Consider the following 26,145-nt stretch of genomic DNA (forward strand, 5'->3'; position numbering starts at 1 on the left):
AGTGAGAACTCGACAGGTGCTGGTGAGGAAATCTTCTTTCCCTTTGTCGTAGATATACATCCTTACGGACTGTGACCATTGGAGATAATTTAGACCGTTGAGTTTGTGGCCAGTGATGTACAAGCCTTCGACTCCGATGAACATTAACTAGGGGCGGCTGACATAGCTTTTGGTTTTTGTTGCAGCTAATGGACGAGAACAAGACTGTGGTCACCGAGAGTTTGCTGCGCTTGAAGAAAGAGATGGTCTACTATGCCAGAAGTAGCCTTTGTGACAATAGATTCAATGACGGATTACTGCTATGATACTATGAAGAATTCTGCCAAGAGAGAGAAATGGTTTTGTATTTCTCCAATTCTTGATTGAATTATATACATGAGAATCATTGCTATTTGTACACTTGTTCCTACTTATTTATGAAATAAAATACAATCAAATCTAATCTAATCTAATCTACTCATAATATCTAATCAAATAAATCTACATCAAACTATTCATATTTACAAGATAAGCTACAAAATTCAATGCCTTCATTTTGTGTTGAACAATTCGATTAGTCTTTATTTTATTTTATTTTATATTTTTTGATTCAGAATTTTAATATTTTTTTTTCAATACATAACAGTTTGGATGGGGCTGAAAAAAAATATTGAAGAAATCAAAAGCTATTAAAGTTTTTTTAAAAAGGTAGGGCTGCAACCCACCTTAGTCCAAGGATGGCTCCGCCTCGTAACTCTTTGCATGCCCGATCATCTGTCTTTCTAATTTGCTCTTCAGTTTCTTGACAAGATCTTAGCACATCTCAGATGTGCCTCCTCACGTAGAAAACTATGCAAGAAACATTTAAATCATTGCAGGTGTAGATAGATGCACACTAGTAAATAGAAATAATCACTAGGCAATTGAACACTTGTCCAGTTTTTCCGGATAACTATTTGAGAAACTAGAAACCTTCAGGTCCAGTTTCATATAAATATGACTAGATGGAAATAAGCACAAGGGAGTTGAAGAGAGGCCTTATAGTGTCTTTGATTTGATTGTTGTTGAGGAATCAGACTCCAAAGGGTCTCTTAAATTTATAAATCTGGATGGACTTGGTTCCGGCAAAAGAGAAACATCAGTATCTAGCATTTTCAATATTGTATTCATCATTGGTCTGTCCATCGGTTGCTCTTGAACACATAAGAGTCCACATTTTATACAACTCAATACCTCGGTTGCTACAAATGAATGTGCAATTGATTCGTCCACAAGCTTCAATGCTTCACCATCTTCCCACAAGTTCCATACCTAGAATGAGGCATGAATTAGAGGATTAAATATCAAAAAAATAAATTATGATATTTGTTTTGTATAACCCTTCTCCTTACATCGCTAAGAAGATTCATGTGGAATGGAGAATTATAAACACCTCTATTCCTTCTACCGCTTATGATTTCAAGTATCAATATACCAAAACTAAATACGTCAGATTTTATTGAGAACATCCCGTTCATAGCATACTCAGGTGACATATATCCACTGCATTAATGAAAATCAACATGATTAACTTGAATTCTAATCTCGATGTCTTGGGCGATAAAAGTAATGAACAATTGAAGTTAAAACTTACTAGGTTCCAACAATTCTCATTGTATTTGCTTCTATATCGTCGCCTCTAAATGTTCTCGCCATTCCAAAGTCTGATATTTTAGGATCCATATGCTCGTCGAGAAGAATATTACTAGCTTTCATATCTCGATGGATGATTCTTAGCCGAGAGTCATGGTGCAAATACAACAATCCTCGAGCGATCCCAACTATGATGTTGTATCGGGTTTTCCAATCCAGCAATCCACTTTTTGCTTTATCTGCTTGCAATATCAAAGTAACAGCACTCTCATTAGCATCTGCAAAATTAGTTAGCAAAGAGTCTCTACAAGTGAATGTATAAGAAGGTTTTGAAGTAGTCAAAGTTTTCCTTATAAATATGATAGATTTGTGACTTAGAACAGTTAAAATTGTGGAATGCTCAACCGAATTGTACCACACCAACAACAAACTAACCAAATAGAAGGGCATCCAGGCTTCCATTAGGCATGAACTCGTAGATCAACATCCTTTCCCTTGCTTCGATGCAACATCCGAGAAGTCGAACAAGGTTTCGATGTTGTAACTTAGCAATCACCGTTACTTCGTTCTTGAACTCATGGGCACCCTGAGTCGATGTCATCGATAGCCTCTTCACAGCTATCTCTTGTCCATCCATAAGCTTACCCTGTCACCACCATATTGGAACTCCTATTCAGTTAAAATTTAGGTAGTCAACGGTTATAGTAAAAGTTATCCTAAAGGATACTTTGTATACTGGTCCGTAACCTCCCTGCCCAAGCTTGTTGCTTTCTGAGAAGTTGTCGGTGGCTTCTGCAATGGTGTATAGATCGTATATTGGTAGGTCCAAATCCTCTTCTTGAGCGTCATCATCAAAATAAATGTCATCTGCCAAGCGACAATCGCAGCTGTATTAGTGATTATGCTGAATTCATTGCAAAGTAGTTGACCATCACCAGAGATTTTAATGGCATACGTTTCTTCTTCCTCCAGCAAATCCAATAAACAATGAATGCCAGTAGAATAATAGCCAAAGCAGGGGCCACAATGACGGCGACCATAGGACTCCGATGACCAGGCTTTGCCCCTGTGCCTGACCAAGAAATGAGAAGGTCAATGGAAGAAAAATTCAAACGGTATGCAATCGAAGAAATCTGCATCGAACTCACTTGGGAGATCGGCTGCTGCTACTCTGACGAAGAGATCCTGCCCTGTTCCGCCGTCGTAGTACTTGATATCCAGTAGATTGGTCCACCAGAGCACGCATCCGCTGCCACTGTCGCTGACGTTGGCCTGCGCGTAGCCGGTGCAGGAACAATTCCTCAAGCAGCGAACTCTGCACTCCTCCAGGCTCACCATGCTCCAGTCCACCATCGCTGTCGACGTGTCAGGAAGCTTCACGCTGCTCTGATTCACGAACCCATCCGTTCCGTTGACGCAGTCCAACGCCGTGATCCTCACGCAGCCGTCCAATTCTACGCTGTTATTCCGACTGGCGAAGCCCGGGAGGCACGTGCACATCGTCGACCCGTCCGGATGGCAGACGCCGTTGGGGCCGCATCGGGCGACGCTGTCGCACTCGTCCCGCGGCACGAACCCCAGGAACGTCCATATCTGCCGGTCTTGGATCCACATGTAGTGCTGCAAGGTGCCGGAGGTGCTGATCACAAGCCTATCGATGATCGATGTGTCGATCAGGTACAAGGAGAAGAAGACTTGGTGGGGATTGGTCGTGTAGTTGAATCCGATGCCGACGGCGCGGTCGCGTTGCATGCCCTCGGCGCCGCTGAACCGGTTGCCGTTCCACGGGCCGCCCCGCCAGTGCCGTCGCGGCCCGTCAGTTATAACCAACTGCGGATCGCCGCTCTGGTCGATGCTCATCGTGTAGCCACTCGGCGCCGGGTCGCTCTCGCTCGTCCATGCCGTGAGATTGTAGCTGCGCCCGGTCGTCAGGTCCCACCCTATCTTCATACTCGGGATATACGTGTCCGTCGGAAACTCGAAGCTCTGCCACGCCATAGAGCTGCCGTTGCTGACCACGAAGTTTCCGGAATCCAGGAGTTGTGCGACGGGGCTCTTGAGAACCGTCGCCGAGTGGGAGGACCAAACAGCAATTGAGTTTCCATCGGTGACAGTGAGTCCTCGGTCGCCGGTTAGAGAGAGACGGCCGGACCGGTCGGTGATAGCATGTTTGCGGTTGGCAACCCATACCACGGTTTGGTTGTGGTTGATGTTGTGGTACCATATGCCGATGTAGCGGTTGCTGGAGCCAAGGGGGCTGAAAAATCCAAGTGCGAATCTACCGCCGTCGGAGATCAAGGTCGCTCCGTCGGCGTCAAGGAGAGGAGTAGAGAGAGTCAGGGTGTCTCTTGCAGTGGAGCGGGAGCAGAGAGTTGTAACGAAGAAGAGGAAGGAGCAGAACGGTGCAATCCTTGTTTCCATGGTCAATTCCAATGATTTTGGGAAAAAAAAAATTTATAGGAGAAGGTTCAATGTAGACTTTGAGATTACTCACATGCCATGAAGCATCAGATTAGAGTAAAGGCTTAGAAACTGATATACATATATATTTAAACTAAAACGGACTCACCGTTTATATTTTTAATTTATCCGATAAATTTTTTTAATGAAGATAGTTCAGTTATAAAATTAATCGATTCGAAAACTAAATAACTGAATTAAAAAAAAACTGACTCCAACAAATAACTATTCCTGACAAGCTACGCATTGAACTGTACGATGCCGAGCCTTCACTAAATAATGCCTTCCGTCATAATGTCTCTTGAAAATTATGAGTATCCTCTCATAAGTGGACATCTACCAGCATATATAATGTCATGCTCTGATCCTCCTATATGTTAGTATTAGTTATAAGAGTTAAATTTATCAGGTTAATAGTTTATTTAGTTAATAATTAATTTAATATACTAAATACAGCATATTAAGAAGATAATATAGATTAATGGAGATTAATTGGTATCATTATTGGAAAAGATCAAAAGACAGAGACTTTTGATATTCCTTGAGACTCTTGATATTCCTTAAAAAATATAAAAAGCCTTTTGAGCTTATTTTTCATAAGGGACTCTTGACCTTCTTCTCTTCCTCCTTTTCTTCCTCTTGGCCGAATTCTCTCTTGGCCGAACCTTCTAAGTGGCTAGCACCACAAAGCTGGTTCTTCTTCAAATCATGAGTTCGTAAGACGGACGGAACGTGTTGTGCGGATATCGTAGAGACACAACCACTTGATTGTACTGAGATCCACCGAAGACAAAGTCGTTGTTGGGAGTTCGTGTTTACATAACAAAGGTATAACTCTCATCACAACTAATATATGGTTTCCTTCGCATAGATCTTCTGAAAAGGATCTTGTATTTATTCCGTTGCGCTTGTGTTATTTTTCGCTCAAGATCTTTACAATGGTATCAGATACGTTTGCGAAGGTGTATACTAGGTTGTAGTAATATTTTAATATGTGATATAGAAACTGCATGAATCTTTTATTATGATTTGCATCATGTTGTGAGTGTTTACTTTATGTTGAACAAAAACTAAAGGATATAGTATATTCATACATATTATGAACGCGTGAAATAGTCTTATTTTCATTTGACAAAAACATACATAGCTATGGGTGGTCTCGGGTTGGCATCTGTTGAGAACAGATTGTATGAAACACAAACTATTGTGAACAGTTTTATTTGTCTCGGATATGTGGTGGTCTTAGGTATGGCAACAACTCATTCAAATGAGTTTACAAAATAATTTTTCTTCGGGGGTGCTACCCTCTTGACCCCCGCTCGCTAATGAAGATCGTCATGGCATTGCGGCTCATAATTCGTTGTTGAAATCATAGTAAAGAATATGTCATAGATCTATTATGAATGTTATATGACATGTTGCATGGTTATGACCCTTTATCCTGATATAAGCATGTGTATGTTGTAATTCATAATATGATATGCATGTCGTGCCTTTATCTTTTTTATTTTTGTTGTAATTTAGACTATCCTCGAATGTAACTCGAGATTTCTTTAGATTTTGTAATGTACAAATTTAAAAAGAACTAGTCTAGTGGGCGATGGTAAAAAATGGAGAAAGACAACAACACACGATGACCAAAAAGCACTTAGAGAATATGCTTTTACCTAGGTTGACCTTTCGATCTTCTCATTGGCTTGAGAAGATCATAATAGATGGGGTCATAACCATGTCACGTTCTATTTAGCATATATGTTGATGTATGTCATGATATGCCATGATTGTATACGATGCATGTGTAGTTTAATTGTAATTAGGTCCTTTTAATATGCCTACCAAAGTTTGGTACTTACTACTACCTCGATCAATTGTAGTCAAATTTTGCCAAAGCAAAGTGACTTGATTTATCTTAGTAGAGTGTGACAAGATAATTATGATGTCTGACTATTGGACTTTGGGTATGACTTAACTAAGTGTAGCACCTAAAATTCATTCACTATTTATAAGTTAAAATAATTAATGACATAGATAAGGAAGGAATTAATAATTCAGTTAAGGTAGGCTAGTAAAATAAAAAAAAATTAATTAAATTGAATACGCCCATATCATGCTAAATTAATTTCATGAATAGAATTTAATTAATATATATATGTGCAATCAATTTAATTATATACATAATATGGCTAAGGAAGTGCGCGGTTTAGAATTAGTATACATATGATGATAAACTATTGAATTTGTGAATAAACATTTTGAACCATAAATAGATTTAATAAATATGGTAATGGATTATTTGATTCATGAGATAAATAAAAAGTAGATTTAATTGAACATTTTGAGCCATAAATAGATTTAATAAGTATGGTAATGAATATTTGATTTGGAAATAAATGGTTTAGTGGTTGGACCAAGTCATAGGTAACAATTATAAAAGAAAGAACCCTGAGAGAGGAAGAGGGTGAGATAGTCGCCGTTGGGAGAGAAGAGCCGCTGGGTGTCGTGGAGTTTAGTCGCAAAAGAAAAAAAAAAAATACGTTCTTACCACCTTAGTTCAACAATTAATCTATTAAAGTAGGTTGTTCAAAAGAAAGAGTTCTGGATTGAATGATTGCTGGATAGAGATATAGGTTAGGGTGTTTCGATACGAGTTTGAAAAGAAAAGTTATGCTTTGTTTCTTCTCCGCGGTTGATCATTTTTTTAATGATCCAAATATATTACGAATTATGTCAAATCCATTATTTTCCCTCCGTGTTGTTTATGCCTTAGTCAGAGCACGCTCAATAACTCTGTATTTTTTTTTACCTTAATCAAATCGTATGTTCACTAAATTTATATGCACGTTCTATATTTTCTTTCTTGTTCTAGTTTTGTTTAGTAACATACATAAATGGTATGGAGTTTATAGGGGCATGCTGAAGTTATTTTAGTATGACGATATGGTTATCTTTTCCATCACAGAACACCCCTATAGAAGCAAACATCATATTATTTATACACTATATATATCAATGATTTGATTTTTTTTTTGGTAATTTACCTCGAATCTTGATTGTATACCATATCTCTACGAATTGATCTCACAAATATATCATTATAGTTAACGTTCACTGTTGCATTATTAGCAAAACTGTCACTTAGAAAGTTGTAAATAAATATGTTAAAGTTTATTTATAGGAAATATAAATATTTTTTTATTCGTTATTTATTATCATCTCAAAGACTGTGTTTATTATGAGTAGCTTCAATTCTTATTAAGTTTATTGAAAATAATGTAAGCTAAATTGTAACTTCATAAATTTTACATAATACAATTGAAAAGCATATTAAATATTTTAATTTATTTTAAGTAATACAATAATAATTGCCATGCATTTTAGTACTTACGGCAATGTGACATATATGATGAAATTTACAGATATATGAAGAAATCTGTGTCAGCATATAACGGATGCATGTAAAAAGGTTTTATCATAATGGATGCAATCTACCTAGTGTCATCACATGCAATTGGAAATTTATAATCCTGCATTCGGTTGCCTTATGTTTTTAATGACTATATGACTTTAACAAGTACTGCATAGCTATTTCATATTAAATTAATTGTATGTGAATATCATGTTAAAAGCATGTTTATGCATTAAACTTTTATGTTGCTCAAGTACTTGACGGTCTCGGCCAGTATTTTTGGAGTTCGGCCATATTTTTATGATCATGTATGGTAGAGATTTATCTGAGGAATGTGATTTGACTGTGGCCAAATTATGATTATGTATGTGTTAAGTTATGAACCGGGGATCTACGCCCGAGGAGCTTACCAAATTATGTATAAGTTGAGTTATGAACCGGGGACCTACGCCCGGAGAGCTTACCAAGTTATGTATGGGTTGAGTTATGAACTGGGGATCTACGCTTGGGGAGCTCACCAAGAATCATGTATGGGTAGGAGTTTTCGTTCCGAGGTTCGGATCTCTTCCAACCTAGCACTAGGATAAATGTTTGATCAAACAGTTATGTTACGTGGCCACTTTCATCGAACTGAACTCTACTAGAACTGTTACATTTATGTCATGAAAGCATGTAAGTTAATTTTGTTATTAGAATATTTTTCCTTATGTTTACGGCATGCAAGCTTTCGACCTACATCTTTTTTTTGTCTAACCTAATTTAGTGGATTTGATTATTGGCTATTATGGTTTGAACATACTGGGTCTTTAGACTCATTATATTGTTTAATACAGGAGGCAGAACTGATGAGACAAGAGGCTTTGACAATCAAGCAAGCTCAGAATGACGACAACACAACCCATGGACCCCCCTAGTTTATGTTTCCGTTTTTAATTGAAATGATGTAATAAAAGATTTAGTCCAGTAAATTTTCTGTAAGAACTACTAGTTGTTTATAACTTAGTCGGCTTTCTCGGGATATTCATGTACCTTTTCTTTCCTATTATTAGAAATTAAATAAATAATTAAATAAAAATTTAAATAAAAAGATATATACTAAAGAGGAAGAGACGTTTTGAATTAAAGTAGATTAGAGATATTACACTAAGTTACTGATAATCATGATTTTACTGTATTATTTTGATTCATATATGCAAGGTTTGACGTTGATTTTATAGGTTTAAATCATGGTTACATCACATTTTATACATTGTATAGATTTTGGACCTAATTACAAATTATTTTATTTTTGATGTTATTTGATGCTAATATTTGATTCTTATTTTGTAGGCATCAAAGGATCGTGGATGTGGATCTATTTGAACCGAAATTAGGCTCGAATCGGAGTTTAAACGAGACGATCAAACCTTGAAGTTATATGGACCGTTCATCTACAATCAAACAGATCTGAGTCATCCATCGAAGATCTGACCCATCCAACCTAATGAGGAGGAGATCTCAGCCATAGATGAAGATCCAGAGGTTTTGATCCAGCCCGAATTAATCTGGACCGTTCATCGAAGATTGGGCAGATCTGAACCATCCAGTGAAGATCTGGTCGATCCAACCTAAGGGAGAGTAGATCCAGACCCTAGATGAAGATCAGTACCTCCGGATCGGATTTTGGATGACTTTTCACCATTGATCAAGAGCCAAATCAATCACAGCCATCTGTTCAGATCTGGAACAGAATCAAAACAGAAGCTACAGTAGCTTCCAGGCGTCGTCGACTCCTCCACAGTGCTGTTCTTCGCGTCCCGCGGCGCTTCTTCGGATTCTGACCCCATCTCCACTTCTAGATCAGTTTTCCGGCCAATTTCATCGGCGACGATGTCCTCAGATGCTTGCGACCAGCTTCCGGCAATCTGTCCTCGCTCAAAGGTGGTCCTATGGAAAGAATTGTGCTCTGCGACACTTTGCTTCTGCCACGCTCGATTTGGAGGTGTTCCTTCGATTGGTGGTTCTGTTTCCATCCGTGAGCTTTGGCGGTGTTCCTCCATTGCTACTGGATCATTCCCGACGACATTCCATCCACCATCAACTCCATTTCAGATCTGAGTTCACAACACACAGATTGTCAGATTTCTTGAGGTTGGCAGCGTCGATCTTCATTAGTTCCGTTTGGAGTGGTCTCCGATGGTGCTGGTGAAGGCTGAGCTGAGTTCAGTTGCTGAGGTTGTCTTCCTCGATTATAGTTGGAGTGTTCTCTGCTGTTTCCTTGTGTGACGGCAAGGAGAAGTTGCCGTGAGAAGTGGTTTGGTGTAGAGATGGTTTAGGGTTTAACTTTTGCATTCTTTTTACTATTGATAGATTTACATTTCAGTTTATTATATTTTGATTCAGTAATCATAGTTCTTTAGATTTATTGTTTTAATTCAAGTGCATTGGGTAATTTAGTTTCAATAGAGTTTGAAATTGTTCTTAATTCTGCTTTAGCTTAATTGTAGCACTGTTGAGTGGTTTAGTTTCTATAGTTAAGATTATAATTGTTGCTTAAGATTAGGTTTCATTATTGTCCAACTATTTCATACCTTAGTTTTAGTGTGTTGTTGATGAAATTCATTACGTAGTGTGACAATGCGTATTGGACTAATCGGTGACACCTAGCTATGTTTACTTTATGCATTAGATTAGTTCTTATTTTCTGTGCTTTTCATTTGTTAGATTTATATTCAAAGTTCAAACCCCCAATTCCATATTAAAAACCCCAAAAATAGGAATAAAAATACAATCCTAAATTACATCATACCGTTGGTTCCTCGAGAGATCGATCCTGGGCTCGTTACTACAACGTTATTACAAAATTAAGGGGTTCAGTGAAAAATACATTGTTAATTTGATAAGCCTATTCGTGACATTGAAAAATTCGGCTTACCAAATTTTGGCGCCGTTGCCGGGGACATTTGTAGCGGTGTTTTTAGGATTGTTCTTCATTTTGAAAACTTAAAAAAAAATTGTTGTTTGATTGCTTTCATGTCATATATCCATGTGTTTGATTTTATTTGTTCATGAATCTTCTGATTTTATTTGCTAGTTGTTGTGTAAAACAGGAAATTCTTTTTACCATGGATCCATATTGATCCTGTCGGGAAGCTGAGAAGACGAACCTGCCGGGGTGTGACATGGCTGGAATGTGGACCGCATCCTCATGACCCGGTGGTGAGCTGTCCGCTGCGTTGACCAAGTCGTCAGAAGTCCTCCTCCGGTCAACTATACCTGTATCCAGCAACCGGGTCGCCCCGGTCTCTGGTACCTCGATGCTCGAGGCGGATCCCACAGATGCATAAGCAATCACATAAAATAGAGTAATAAAGTAAGTAATTAGTATGAGTGCAGTGACGTACCCTGGCCCAGGGGGGCACCCTCGGATGGATGGATGAGTTGGTCGGGATACCGATCGAGTCGTCGCGGCCCTGACATGTGGATGGGTGTGCACCCGATGAAAGGCCGAATCTAATGGTGGCGTCACGAAATCCGATGCAACCTGAATTTGGAAAGCGGGAGGTAGGCCGAGACACAATGGCTAGCAGGCCGATACGCGGCACGCAGGTCGGGTAGCACAAATAGCTCATAATCATAATAAAGATGCATAGAGTAAAACCCAACGACCCGATGGTGGGAACCTCCTCGACTCGATGACCGAGCACTATCCCAACTCGAAGGTCGGAATAAACAAACCTGAGTCCGTCCGATGGTGGCTGTCCCGTGGGTGAAGGAGGCAGATACGGGAATCAATGGCGACGCCCACAGCCGCCCATAGCCGCAGGAGGCGACAGTAGCGGTGGAGGATGCCGCTGACCACTGGGGAAAGCGGCGACGGCCGCCGGAAGTGCCGGCGATAGCTGGAAGGGGCAAGGGCGGAAGCATGTGCTGGCGGCGGAACCCACCAGCTGTGGCGTGTGGAGACGGGTCGGCCAGGGAGGTGTGCGGCGATGGCCAGAGGCGTCGTCAACGACTGGAGGCGTCGTTGGCGACCGCCGGAGCTGTAGACGAGCACTGACCTGCAAAAACCCACTCACGGCAGAGGCTCATTGGCGCCTGAGCCTGCCGGTAACTGAGGCTCGCGGGCAACGACGTCCGCTGCCGGTGGAGGATGTGTTGGCGGCTGCTAGAAACGACGAGGACAAGGCAGAGGGACGTGGCTGCCTGTGGGCAGCGGTGGCTGAATGCAAAAGTCGGCTGAGGAGGCTCTTGACGGCGATGCTAGAGCGAGGCGCGAGAGGAAGAGACCACCTCGACAGCAACGGTGGAGAAGAACGAAGAGAACAGTGCCCTGGCCTGGAGTTGCGAGGAGAAGGAAAAAAGGGCCCAGCTCATGAGGATGCTGGCGGCGAAAAAAACAACCACCAAGAGCCCCCATTCCTGTGAACGACGCTTCCACTAAAAAAACCCCTCAGCCCTAGCAATGTTCAATGACGAAAATGCCCCTGACATCTTCTCTAATTACTTCTCATGCCCTAATTTACCTCCGGATCACATATTATCCGTATTTTGGAGATTGGAGGGAGAGACAGTGCTACCTACCTATGGAGCAGCGGAATAGGTATGAGGATGCACAAGAACAAATTGAAGAATCACTGTGGAATTGCAATGAGGTTATGCAACGAATGAGAGAACATCAAGAGCAACAATTTGCAAGGATACAGAATATTCAGAGTCAATTGGATCAGATTGCATCGTCCATCAATCAGTTACAAATGCAAAACTCTAGTGAGGAGATGGATTGTGGAGCGCTTGTCAGGCCTGACCCTACTCCCATTTCTTTACAAGAATTTTCTAGTATTATTTGTGATGATGATGTAGTTGTTCAAATTTATGATTCTACTAATGATATTGCTTTAGATGTTGTGAATTATGCAGGAATTGTTGTAGAAGACGATTTAAGTGTAGGGGAATGCTTAATGGAAGCATTACCTCAAGAATCACCAAGAATTGAAGATGTAAGTGTAGGGACTTGTGCTATGGAGCCAAGCACCCAAGAATCACTACATGAAGATGTACACTCTCCAGAACCAGAACTTGAGCATTTACTTGATGAAAAGGAGGTAACAATCACCACTCCAGGTACCTTTCAACACGATAAGGTAAGTATTTTTTGTGATACATTAGAGAATTTCATAGAGGTACCATTTATTGATTTTATTATATGTGAATCATTTCTTGAAATATCTTTTACTCACACTAATTTTCTCCTATTTTCTTTTTACCCCACATGTGTGTGGGAGGTGTTTTCTTTGATTGATGTTGTAGGAGAATATGAGCTTCCAGAGTGGGTACTAAATCTGAACCGTCTACGACCTCCGGAGAAAGTTTTCAATGGAAAAAAGGATTAATAAGAAGAATTTGAGTGGAACCACGATTACTCCACTTCTGGGATGGATACTCCTTCTAAACCTTCTTCAACCACCGGAAATGAAAGGGGAGTTGGTTCTAATTTAGCTTTCTTTTACATTTTAATTCGTGCTTTGTGGCTAATAAATTCTTTATACGTTTCTTTGGTTTCATACTTTGCATTTTGCATTTTACTTCCATACTTTGCATTTTGTTTACTACATAGCGTGTCTTTTTGGAATAAAATTTTCCATGGGAATTTGCTAGTAATACTTTTAAGATGGTAAAAGTTCCTTAAATTTGATAATCAATTTTAGGTCATTTAAGATGATTGGATGCCTTTCTTACATGATATTGGTTAAAATGGTGGTGGATTCCATTATGATTAATTAAGTTTGATTGCATAAAAATACCTAGAGAGGACCACTTTAAGCCTATACCTCATTATTTTCTTTGTGTGACATGCACTTACAACAATTGAAACTCTAGAACTTGCATAGCTAGCTTCTCTTCAAAATTACAATAGCATGTGTATGCATGGGAATGAAGGACATTTATCATTCTTGCTTCCTCATAATTCCTAATTTCTTTCTTCACAATTTTTCTTGAAACATTTTCATCAAGTATTCACATTCTTGAACACTTTGCCTTGTCTTCATTCCATTATGAGTATTGGTTGAATTCTTGATGATTTGGATTGACAAGATGACAAAGGATTAAGTGTGGGGGAGATGTATAGAGCTTTTGTATGCTTGGATTCGTTTGTGAATGGGATTCAAGTTCAAGCCAATGATGGAGATTTGGAAGATGCAATGGTGTTAAATGCTAAAGATTTTAAAGATGGAGTTGCTACTGTACTAGAAAAGAAAATACTGAAAAAAAATTGTCAAGAATGAAGTGCTCTTAAGATTGTATGCTAAATGAATCCATTTGTTGAGTTTTATCATGTTAAGAGCAAGTTACAATTGCTTTGGATTTTGAGACTTGATACTATGTTGATACATTCAAAACATTAGTAGAAACATGTTGGAAGAAGAAGTTGAATCTGAAAACTACAACTGAATTTGAAGTTGCTGGAAAAGGGTTGTGCTAAATAAGAATCTTTGTTTTGAAATTGAATGAAAGTAAAGTTGATGGTGGATTTCAGGAACATGGAAATGCAGACGCTGTGCAAAATTTGATCTGGATCTTCATTGGAAATTGCTGAACTGGAAATTGATAGAGAACAGAATGTGCAGCAGAATGTAAGTTGATACATTGGACTTGAGAATTAACTACCGAGCTATATTTTCTGGAACTTGAAGTTGATTCTGTAAACAGAATAGTTCAGATTCTGTGAGTTTCAAGAGAAGATTCTGGAATTGATTGAAGCAATGCCATGGAAGGTAGAATACAGAAGCTATCTTTGAGTTGAGTTAGACCAGGAATTTTTGTGCAGAATTTGCAGGAAAAAAAAAGTGAAGTAATGCAAAACAGAAACTTAAGAAGAGTTGGAAGTTGAGCTGTGAATTGGATTTGCAAACTGTTTATGCCAATTCCAATATGTGTACACTGTTTGTGCCAAGTTTAATTTCAAATTTAATGCTGATTTTGAATAGGGATAATTCGAATTCAAGCTTCTACCATTTTAAGTGCAAATTAGTTCTTTGACTGAGCTAAATTCTTCATTGCTTTAAGTTGGAAGTATTTTGAATCCCAATTCTGAAACTTAAAGTTTCAATTTTGGAAATTTTGATTTCTGGTTCTATAAGCTGAATTTTGCAATTTCATGTTATGAGGCGAAAGAAGACATATGGAATACAAATAGAAAATAGAATGGGCAGGAATTCCGAGTAACTTCATGCTGGAATTGGAAATCAGAATCAGAAATTCTGAAATTCTGAGTGCTAATAGCATATCTAACACCTTGTTTTAAATTTTGAATGTTTGAATGGAATTTCAATCTGATGTTCAAGTGCACAATGTGATTTATTGTTAAGTTGAATTCCACTTGGATCAGGCTGATATCATTGTGAATTCCAAGTTCTGGATTTGATTTTTGAATAAATCTAAATCTTTATAGAATAAATGGTAAATGAGTCTTTGTTCAGATCTCTTGTTCATGATTCAAACCAGGAAGCTAAATCTGAAGTCCAAGAAAATCAGAAACTGAACTTAGTTTGGCTGGTTACTGAATTTCCAGCAAGTGGAGTTCAAATTCGAGTTTAATTTTTTTGTTCTATCATACATATTTGAAGAGAATTTAAGTGGAATCAATCATGAGCACAAGATTTTGAAGAACAGATGTAGAATTCTTAAATAACAGTGAAGAATGCAGATTCTGAAACTTGCTGAATTCTGAAGACTGCTGTTTAGCAGAAATTTCAGAAGCTATAGAGCATTTGAGGTGTTGATGATGTATGTCTTTAAGAATTTAAGGAGTGCGTATGAGGTTACTGGAGTCTCCTTGGCAAATAATTGAACAAAATGAAATGCAGAAAGTAGAACTGAAGGTGAGTGTAGCTGCTAGAAGTTGATCATGTTGTATTAAGTTTGTACCAAAATCCCATTAGCAGCACGCAAATCAGAGAGAGTTAAATGAAGATTATATATTTTTAGGCAACAAATGGAGTTCATTCATTTCTTTCAGGAATTATTCAGGTATGAAGGTTCATATTTAGAACTTATTGGAGATAAAAGTGCTTTGTTTGAATTCTACAAGAGTTGCTTATTGCTACTTGACCTTGCTGCTAGAAAGAGTTTTGGATGAATATGTAAAATTCAGGAATTGTTGAAAGCAAGATGTTGCTGAGCTTGCATCCTTAATTTTCTGAATCAATGTGTTGTATTTCCATAAGAGGGCTCTGAAATTCAGTATAGAACTGAAATCTGTTGCTGCTGAATACTTGCTTGCTGATTTCTGAAATTTGAATCCAGCTTTCGGTTCTTATCTGTTTTAGAGCGATTTTTTTTGGATGGATTATGGTTAGAGCAAAAATTAGACTAGAATTCCTGAAAATGGAATTGAAATGCTTAAGTATCTTTCCCAGCAGAACAAGAATAGGGAATCTGATACTCTGCTAATTTCAAATCTGGACAATTTGTTCAACAGACAATTTTGTAGAGGTGTGCATGCCACAGGAGTAATTCTTCCATTGGAATAAGCATCAAGTAAAGTAGGAAATGTAGTGTAGATGTCACTGCTAGTTTCAGATGCTGTTGCTGGGAAAAGTTTCAAATAACAGGGAAGTTTCAGTGACTGTTGGGAACTAAGAAGTTGCTGCATTCATATCCTTATGAATAGAATTTCAAGGAAGGGGGCTGCTGCTGGAGCAAATCTTTAGATGAATGCAGTTAATTGGTTTTATTCAGAGTAAATCATATTTGGGTGTTGATTGCTGCAACCTGCAGTGAGTTTGGAAATTGCAGTGCTGAATTCAATTCTGAAAATGCAGTGTTGGATGATAAATTTTGAAGAGTTTGAAATTTCTTTCACTTTGTTACCTGAACCAGAATGTAGAAGCTGCTGATTTCTAGAATTTGCTAGCTGCACTTTAGTAGAATTCATTTGAATTTGATTACCTGTTGATTTTATTTGTTGTGTCCGGATTTCTGTAATGCTGAAATTGAAAACTGAGAAACTGTTAGCTGATTTGATTCTTTTGCAAAAAAAAAAAAAAACAGAACTGAATCCTTGGAGGGTTATCTGGAAATGGTACATCAGATGTTCTTAACTCCATGCTTAACCTTCCATGATTTGAATTGAGATCAACTGGAGTTGTGAATTGTTGCTGGAATTCCAGAGATGGTACTGCATTCTGGATTCAAAAATTCAGTGATCTACAGATTCAAATGTGATACACAGGTTGACAACTTTATAAAATGATTATTTTAGTGTAAGTAAACCAGATTGCATGAAAGGAAGAATTATCTATGGATCTTGTGACATGCTAAAAGTTGTGCAAAATTTGATTAGTGACTAGCTGAACTTCTTTTACTTGGAATTTCTCAAGCTTCGGCTCGAGTCAAGAATTATAGTTTCTAATTTCTGGATTTGAATGCTGCTGGAGGAAGTTTGTATTTCCCTGGTTCGTTGAAAATGAGCTAAAGATTTCAATATCTAGTTTCATTAAATCTGAGTATTAGTCATTCTTTGCTGCTTAACTTCTGCAATTTTGAATTTTTTTTCTACTGCAATGGTGAGAAACTTGTAACTGCAAAGCACCACAGGAACAGAGAAAGAGAAAAATCAGAACCTGCAGCTGAAGAGAAAATCATAACAGTGTTCAAAGAATGTTAAGAATTGGAAAACATGATATTGTCCGAGACGGCCAATGCTTTAAGTGTGGGGGAGGGAATTATTCTTCATGATTTGAGATGATTTGAGTTCAAATGCTAGAATTGAAGTGGAAAAAAAGAGCAAAAACAGTGAGAAATTTTTTTTTTTGGCACATCAAGAGAGTATCAAGTGGAAGATAGAGTATCAATATTCTTTGTTTGCGATCAATTTGAAGGGGAAGTTAGCTTGATATTTTGAATTGGTAACAACAAATGGTATTCATCTCTTTTTACATCAGAATGGCCAACTCATCAAGTATATTCCTCCAATACTCTTATCTTTTCAATTTTTCATTTAATTCTTTTCTTTTGCCTATTCCGTTCACTTTCATTGTTCTTTTTTATTCCATTTCAATTCTTGATGATAAATTCCTTTTGATTCATGTATGCTATGTTTATAGTGGTGGAGAATTAGAAAATAAGTAAGCTTATGGTAGTGAAATGTTGTGAGTTGCATTCAGTGAGCTCCACTTATACACATTTTTGAGTGTGAGAGCTAGAATAGGTAAATTTCTTGTGAGCTTGCAACTTGCTTAATTTTTCAATTGGATTGAAACTACCATACCTACTGATTATTGTTTGAATTGTATTCATGATTGGATGTGATCTTTAGATGATCTTAGTTAAATTCCTTTTTACTATCTTTTAGGTATTGCTAGAGAATTTTCTATGGAGATGATTTTTAGTTTCTTTACTTTCACGGGACGTTCAAGACTAAGTGTGGGGGATTTGATAACCATGATTTTACTGTATTATTTTGATTCATATATGCATGGTTTGACGTTGATTTTATAGGTTTAAATCGTGGTTACATCACATTTTATGCATTGTATAGATTTTGGACCTAATTACAAATTATTTTATTTTTGGTGTTATTTGATGCTAATATTTGATTCTTATTTTGTAAGCATCAAAGGATCGTGGATGTGAATCTATTGGAACCGAAATTGGGCTCGAATCGGAGTTTAAACGAGACGATCAAACCTTGAATTTATATGGACCGTTCATCTACAATCAAGCAGATCTGAGTCATCCATCGAAGATCTGACCCATCCAACCTAATGAGGAGGAGATCTTAGCCATATATGAAGATCCAGAGGTTTTGATCCAGATCCGAGTTCATATAGCCATTGATCCAACCCGAATTAATCTGGACCGTTCATCAAAGATTGGGCAGATCTAAACCATCCAGTGAAGATCTGGTCGATCCGACCTAAGGGAGAGTAGATCCAGACCCTAGATGAAGATCAGTACCTCCGGATTAGATTTTGGATGACTTTTCACCGTTGATCAAGAGCCAAATCAATTACAGCCGTCTGTTCAGATCTAGAACAGAATCAAAATAGAAGCTACAGTAGCTTCCAGCCATCGTCGACTCCTCCACAGCGCTGTTCTTCGTGTCCCGCGGCGCTTCTTCGGATTCCGACCCCATCTCTACTTCTAGATCAGTTTTCCGGCCAATTTCATCGGCGACGATGTCCTCAGATGCTTGAAACTAGCTTCCGGCGATCTGACCTCGCTCAAAGGTGGTCCTACGGCGAGAATTGTGCTCTGTGACACTTTGCTTCTGCCACGCCCGATTTGGAGGTGTTCCTCCATTGGTGGTTCAGTTTCCATCCGTGAGCTTTGGCGGTGTTCCTCCACTGCTACTGGACCATTCTCGACGACATTCCATCCACCATCAGTTCTATTTCAGATCTAAGTTCACAGCACACAGATTGTCAGATTTCTTGAGGTTGGCAGCGTCGATCTTCATTAGTTCCGTTTGGAGTGGTCTCCGATGGTGCTAGTGAAGGCTGAGCTGAGTTCAATTGCTGAGGTTGTCTTCCCCGATTACAGTTGGAGTGCTCTCTGCTGTTTCCTTGTGTGACGGCAAGGAGAAGTTGCCGTGAGAAGTGGTTTAGTGTAGAGATGGTTTAGGGTTTAACTTTTGCATTCTTTTTACTATTGATAGATTTACATTTCAGTTTATTATATTTTGATTCAGTAATCATAGTTCTTTAGATTTGTTGTTTTAATTCAAGTGCACTGGGTAATTTAGTTTCAATAGAGTTTGAAATTATTCTTAATTCTGCTTTAGCTTAATTGCAGCACTGTTGAGTGATTTAGTTTCTATAGTTAAGATTGTAATTGTTGCTTAAGATTAGGTTTCATTATTGTCCAACTATTTCATACCTTAGTTTTAGTGTGTTGTTGATGAAATTCATTACGTAGTGTGACAATGCGTATTGGACTAATCGGTGACACCTAGCTAGGTTTACTTTATGCATTAGATTAGTTCTTATTTTCTGTGCTTTTCATTTGTTAGATTTATATTCAAAGTTCAAACCTCCAATTCCATATTAAAAACCCCAAAAATAGGAATAAAAATACAATCCTAAATTACATCATACCGTTGGTTCCTCGAGAGATTGATCCTGGGCTCGTTACTACAACGTTATTGTAAAATTAAGGGGTTCAGTGAAAAATACATTGTTAATTTGATAAGCCTATTCGTGACATTGAAAAATTCGGCTTACCAGTTACCTCAATTGATTGAGCACTTAAAGGTATATCTCATACGATGTAATTAAATTATATTAGTCTTGGACTATTAGCCAAAGTTAACTCAAGATGAGTTATAATATAGATTTCATGAGATGGGAAAACGAGTAAATAGTCTTGTTCACCTAATTATACAAGAGTTACATATGATATAATTGGTAAACGTTGTCTACCTAAATTATACAAGTCTTGGGCAATTAGCCAAAACTAACTCAAAGCTAACTCAAAAAATGTGGAACTGCCACATCAGTGGCCCCCCTAGAGCCGGTCCTACGGATATTGAGGGAGGTAAATGCAGGTACACAGGTGAAAAGTAACTCAAAGCTAACTCAAGATAAGGTATAATATGGATCTTGTCCAATTGGTACATGTTACCTTCCTAAATTATACAAGTCTTGGGTAATTAGCTAAAACTAACTCAAGATGAGGTATAATATGGATCTTGTCCCACTTGAATATCTTTACTTTTGGGTTTGGAGCTAGTAGTGACTTGCTCCTAACAAGTTTTAGAATTCAGTGGGAGAATCATTTAATTAAAGAGTTAATTAAATGATCTGAATATGATATTTATTTCTATATTTTTGTTGTTGTAGAACATCATGTCATCAAATACGTCGAATACACTCTTTCTACGATCTGTCTTTGATTAAGGACAAGATCAATGGAGTTAATTTCCTGAACTGGTATAGAAACTTGAGAATTATCCTTAAACAAGAAAGAAACCTATACGTCCTAGAGTAAGCTATTCCTGAATCATGCGCCACTACTACTACTCGTGCGGATAAGGATGCTTATAGATGCAAGAAGGAAGTCCTGTAGGAACTCATGTACTCAAAATGATTGGGTATGTTGAGAATATTGAAAGATTGGGATTTCCATTGGACCAAGAATTGACTAGTGACCTTGTTTTGTAATGGTTACCAGAAAGCTACAATCAATTTGTTATGCACTATAACATAAATAAAATTGGTAAGTCGTTGCCTGAAATGTTAAGCATGTTGAGAATTGTTGAACTCAACCTTAAGAAGGTAAAGTCTAGTAAGAAAAGGAAAACAACAACCCAAAGGTAAGGGTAAGACCCAAGCTAAAGGCAAGGCCAAGTCTCGTGCATTGAAACCTAAAGGTGGAGTGACTAAGGAAGGAACCTGCTTCCATTGCAGTGAGGCCGGTCACTAGAAGAGGAACTGTAAATTGTACCTAGAGGAAGTTAAAAGGAAGAGAAGTGAACTTTTACCTCAGGTATATATGTTATAAAATTCAATCTATCTATTTCTTCTTCATAGGTATTAGATACCAACTGTGTATTTTACATTTGTACGAATGTGTTGGGGATGAGAAATAGTAGATCATTGGTGAAGGACGAAGTAGGCCTACGAGTAGGTAATGATGTAAGGGTTGCTACTATACCTATAGGAACATATTCCTTATCTTTTCCTAATGGGCTTATTTTGGAACTTGAAGAGTGATATTATGTGTCTGCTTTAACTAAGAACATTATCTCTGTTTCTTGTTTAGATAAGAAAAGTTTTTCATTTGTAATAAAGGACAAATGTTGTTCTATTTATTTCAATGAAATATTCTATTGTAGTGCACATCTTATGAATAGACTCTATGTTCTAGATTTTGAAAATATAATCTATAACATAAATACCAAATGATTCAAGTCTAATAATTCGAATCAAACATATCTCTGGCATTATCGCTTGGGTCACATGAATGAGAATCACATATCACAATTTCATAAGGATGGACTTTTGGACTCATTTGATTTTGAATCATATGATGCATGCAAATCTTGTCTACTAGGCAAGATAACAAAAACTCCTTTTAGTGGACATAGCGAAAGAACTAATGATTTGTTAGGACTCATATATCTTGATGTTTGTGACTTTCATCAATATAGCAGCTAGAGGAGGCTATCAATATTTTATTACTTTTACTGATGATTTCAGTAGATATGACTATGTGTATCTCATGAAACACAAGTCTGAATCATTTGAAAAGTTTAACGAATTTAAGAATGAAGTACAAAACCAACTTGGAAAGCTTATTAATATGTTTCAATCAGATCGAGGTGGGGAATACCTTAGCCAAGAGTTTCATGACCATCTTATTGAATTTGAAATCATATCTCAACTCACTCCACTTGGAACATCATAGTGGAATGATGTATCAGAAAGGAGAAATCATACTTTACTAGATATGGTGCGATCGATGATGAGTTAAACAGATCTTCCTACTTCTTTCTAGGGGCATGCTCTAAAGACGGTCGCTTTCACACTTAACCGTATTTCATCTAAGGTCGTCATAAAGACACCATATACGATATGGAATAGGAAGAGTTCCAAGATGTCTTACATGAATATTTGAGGATGTGAGGCTTACGTTCGACGACAAGTCTCAGATAAACTAGGACTCAAATTGGACAAGTGCTATTTTATAGGATTTCTCAAGAAAACGAAGGGATATTACTTTTATAATCCCACATAAGATAAAGTCTTTGTTGTCAGAAATGGTATTTTTCTAGAAAAAAATTATTTCTAGAAGAGCTAGTGGGAGTAAAGTCAATCTTGAAGAACTTTAAGATACATAAACTAGCACTGAGGCCTTAATGCAAATTGAACAGGCACCACAAAGTATTGTGGATCATAAATATGTTACACCACAAGAAGTTGTGGAGCAACAACCTATTCGAGTAGATCAAGCTCTATGCAGATTTGATAGGATACGTCGTCAACCTGAACGATATTCTTTTCTCTTATCTTTCCATGGTGATGTAATGCTTGTTGATCTCAACGAGCCTAAATCCTATCAAGAAGTTGTAATGAGCCCATATTATGAGAAATGGCTAGAGGTCATGAGGTCCAAAATGGAATTCATGTACACTAACCAAGTTTCAACTTTGGTTGATCCACCTGAAGGGATCAAACACATTGGGTATAAGTGAGTCTTTAAGAGGAAGACTAACATGGATGGTCATATATATACCTATAAGGGGCGATTGGTAGCTAAGTGATTCAAGCATATTCATGGTATAGAATATGATGAAACTTTTTCACCAGTTGCGATGGTTAAGTCTATTCGAATCATGCTTGCTATTACAGCTTACCATGATTATGAGATTTGACAGATAGATGTCAAAACTATATTTCTGAATGGAAATCTACTCGAGGATGTGTATATGACATAACATGAGGGTTTTATAGATCCAAAGGATGCTGGAAATATATATAAGTTACAAAGGTCCATTTATGGATTAAAGCAAGCTTCTAGAAGCTAGAATATTCGATTCAATAATACAATTAAAGCGTTTGGTTTTATCAAGAATGAAGATGAACCTTGTGTCTACAAAAGAGTTAGTGGGAGCAAAGTCATCTTTCTCATATTGTATGTAAATGACATACTTTTCATTGGAACTGATATCCCTACACTGCAGTTTGTGAAGACTTGGCTTAAGAATTATTTTTCAATGAAGAACTTAGGTGAAGTAGCCTATATTTTAGACATCAAGATCTATAAAGATAGATCTAAGAGATTGCTTGGTCTAAGTCAAAGTATATATATTAACAAGGTGCTTAATCGTTTCGCCATACATAATTTTAAGAAGGGATTTCTACTGATATAACATTATGTCAGTCGAAGACTTAATGGCCCTCTTCTAGGGAAGAGCAGAATCACATGGATTAGATTCCTTATGTGCCTGCTATAGGATCTATTATGTACGTCATACTTTGTACTCATCCTGATGTTTCGTATACGTTAAGCATGATGAGTAGATACCAATCAAATTTAGGTGAAAGTTACTAGACATCAGTTAAGATATTCTTAAGTACTTGAGAAGAATGAAAGAATATTTCTTAATATTTGGAGGTGATGAAGACCTCGCTATAAAGGATTACAACGATGCAAACTTCCAAACTTACAAGGATGATTCCATATCGTAGTTAAGCTATGTATTATTCTTAAATGGGGGTGCTGGGTATTAGATATTACTACGGTTCCATCTCATTTGAGAGATCATCGATAGAGGAGATGTGAGGATATGCATAGTACTGACTGATGCTAACATTGCAGATCCTTTGACCAAGGCTTACACTACATACCTTTGTCATGCTCTGATCTTCCTCCAGAGTTGAAGTGGATCGAACTTGTAACCGAGTCAGTGAAGGTTCCGATGACCGAAAGAACTTCTTGGCGACTAGATAAGTGTTAACATGGCTCTATAAAAGGAAGACAGAGGCTCGAAGATTCATCAATCAAATCAATCATTCACTCATTCTTGCTCTCATATTCTAAGTTCTTCCAGCGATCTAGGAAGTTTCTAGAAGAGATCAGTAAATTGGTTGTTCATTGTCTCATTATTTACATTATTATCTTGCGCTTGTGCTTGTACTTGTGATTACAAAGCTTCTAAAAGGTGTCTTCACCGCCGGAAGGTGTCCGAAAAGGAGAAAATAATAGTGGATGACATTTTATGCATATCCTTAGACGTAGCAACCCTAGGATGGTGAACCAAGTAAATCAATTTGTCTTTATGTTGTTCTTATTTTGTTTTTAGTTATTCTACTTCCGTTGCATACTAACTTTATTGATAAGAACGAAATGAGAAAAAGACACACTATTCACCCCTTTCTAACGTATGATTGATCATATATTATTGGCAAGATGGAAAGCTAGAAACACTTTACACCCTGAAGTACTAAGATGATAAGTTGCATCTTCCCAGCATAGGTATACTAATTATTTCTCCTTACTAGAGAGCCCAGCAATAGGTTGTAATTTGAGATCCGAAGCTTTTCCGAACTCAAAGGAATACTAAGATAACTGAAAGATATAATACCCTCCTAGAACCCTATGATGGAGAATAGTTCTTGTTGGGTCCACTCACCAATCCTAGGCATATACAAATTGGGTTTCAGCCAGTTCACCCGAAGGCTGACCATATTTTCAAACTCCTGCAAGCACATGTTTAGCATCCTCACTGATGATGCTTCTCCTTTGACAAATAAGAGTAAGTCATCTAGTAAGCCATTAGGATGAAACTTGAAGTTTGATTTAGATGTATGATAGTGTAACCATAAGCTAAGAACCTCAACACATATGCTAAACAAATAAAGTGATAAAGGATCTCCTTGTCGTAATCTCCGAGCTCCATCAAATATCCATACATGCCACCACTAATTGCCAAGGAGAACGATGTAGGGGTGACACACTCCATAATCCAAGAGATTATTTTCATAAGGAATTAAAGTCCTATGAGCGCGTCTCTCAAGAAATCTCTCTTTATCCACGGATGTCATTGGTGCCTGAATTTGAATCCTGCAGCACCTCCTACTTCCTTCGGCTACTTCCAATACTGACTTCACCGTTGGGCTTAGCACCGACGATTCTGGTGGAATTAGTGACAGATCCAGAAATTTAAGTATGAAGAGGTGATCATGATAAATAAGGAACGGTATCTTTCATCTCTATTGGTAGAATCCCATAATATTAGGGGTTCTATCGCCGGTAAAGAGGGACGACCGCCGATGCCGCCCCCACTGGATCCACCCCTGTGGAATGGAATATAAATGAGCAGAAGCCATCTTGGTGCAGCGAGATTGAGATAGTAGGTGGAAAAGTATGCGGCGGGCCCAGGCCAAGATCATCTTCTAGTTGATTCTTGCATTGCATCCATGTTCATCTGTTCTTTCTAATTTTCTCTTCTGTTTCTTGACAATATCTTAGAACATCTCAGCTTACTCACATAGAAGAAATAATCACAACGCAATTGAAGAGAGAATTGCCCCTTTTTTTCAAGTAATTATTTGAGAAATTAGAAGCCTTCTAGTCTATTTCATATAGTTTTTCCGAGTAAATCATGGTTTGACTCTATTGATACTTGCATAAGTGTTGCTCCAATAGATTTTGGGGTAAATTTTTAACGGATGTAAAATATTTCGTTAGATGCCTGACATCCTTTATGTAAAGAGTCACTGTACTAGGAAAAATATCCCTTGTGATTTATTTATCTGTATCTTGTCATGAAACCAGTAATATTGGACCGCTTGGGGTGAACGATATCTTACTCAAAAAATAAAATATATAGAGAGAAGAGAGGCCTTAATCCAGGTGTTGCAGACTAGACTAGTTTTGGAGGGGGGTGGTCTTTGTTCATCCACCGAGTAAATCTAAAAGTGCTTGTGATAGTGCGTCGATAGCTGACTTCCACATGACATCCATTAGTGTAGGATTGTGCGTTCCCTCAAAACAAGTTTTTTCTTCCAAATTAAGTGCTTACACCAACTAAGGATTGATCCATGGTTCTCTAGGAATCCATGAGGAATAAGACTCCAAAGGACCTCTTAGATTTACAAATCTAGGTGGCAAAAAAGAAACATCATTGTGTAGCATTTTCAGTATTGTATTACATGAGTTTAACAAAGGACCTCTAAAAA

The 26,145-nt window shown here is 37.7% G+C and overlaps 1 protein-coding gene across 3 annotated transcripts; it reads right to left on the bottom strand.

Moving 5' to 3' along the window:
• Positions 1-842: 842 nt before the first annotated feature.
• On the bottom strand, positions 843-4,106 carry LOC122056248 (receptor-like serine/threonine-protein kinase SD1-8). 3 transcript variants are annotated; one of them, XM_042618103.1, is made up of 8 exons: positions 2,760-4,105; positions 2,567-2,683; positions 2,339-2,478; positions 2,047-2,257; positions 1,613-1,850; positions 1,371-1,521; positions 1,213-1,290; positions 843-1,124 (listed from the first exon to the last, which is right to left on the bottom strand). In XM_042618103.1, the coding sequence occupies exons 1-8, from the start codon at positions 4,030-4,032 to the stop codon at positions 1,077-1,079; spliced, it is 2,256 nt and encodes a 751-aa protein (XP_042474037.1). In that variant the 5' UTR covers positions 4,033-4,105; the 3' UTR covers positions 843-1,076. The 3 variants fall into 3 exon arrangements, with proteins under 3 accessions (XP_042474037.1, XP_042474036.1, XP_042474038.1); XM_042618102.1 differs by having other exon boundaries at positions 843-1,290; XM_042618104.1 differs by lacking the exon at positions 1,371-1,521 and having other exon boundaries at positions 1,107-1,290; positions 2,760-4,106.
• Positions 4,107-26,145: the final 22,039 nt, after the last annotated feature.

This window comes from Zingiber officinale, chromosome 3B (genome assembly GCF_018446385.1).
Source record: "Zingiber officinale cultivar Zhangliang chromosome 3B, Zo_v1.1, whole genome shotgun sequence".
Taxonomy (NCBI): domain Eukaryota; kingdom Viridiplantae; phylum Streptophyta; class Magnoliopsida; order Zingiberales; family Zingiberaceae; genus Zingiber; species Zingiber officinale.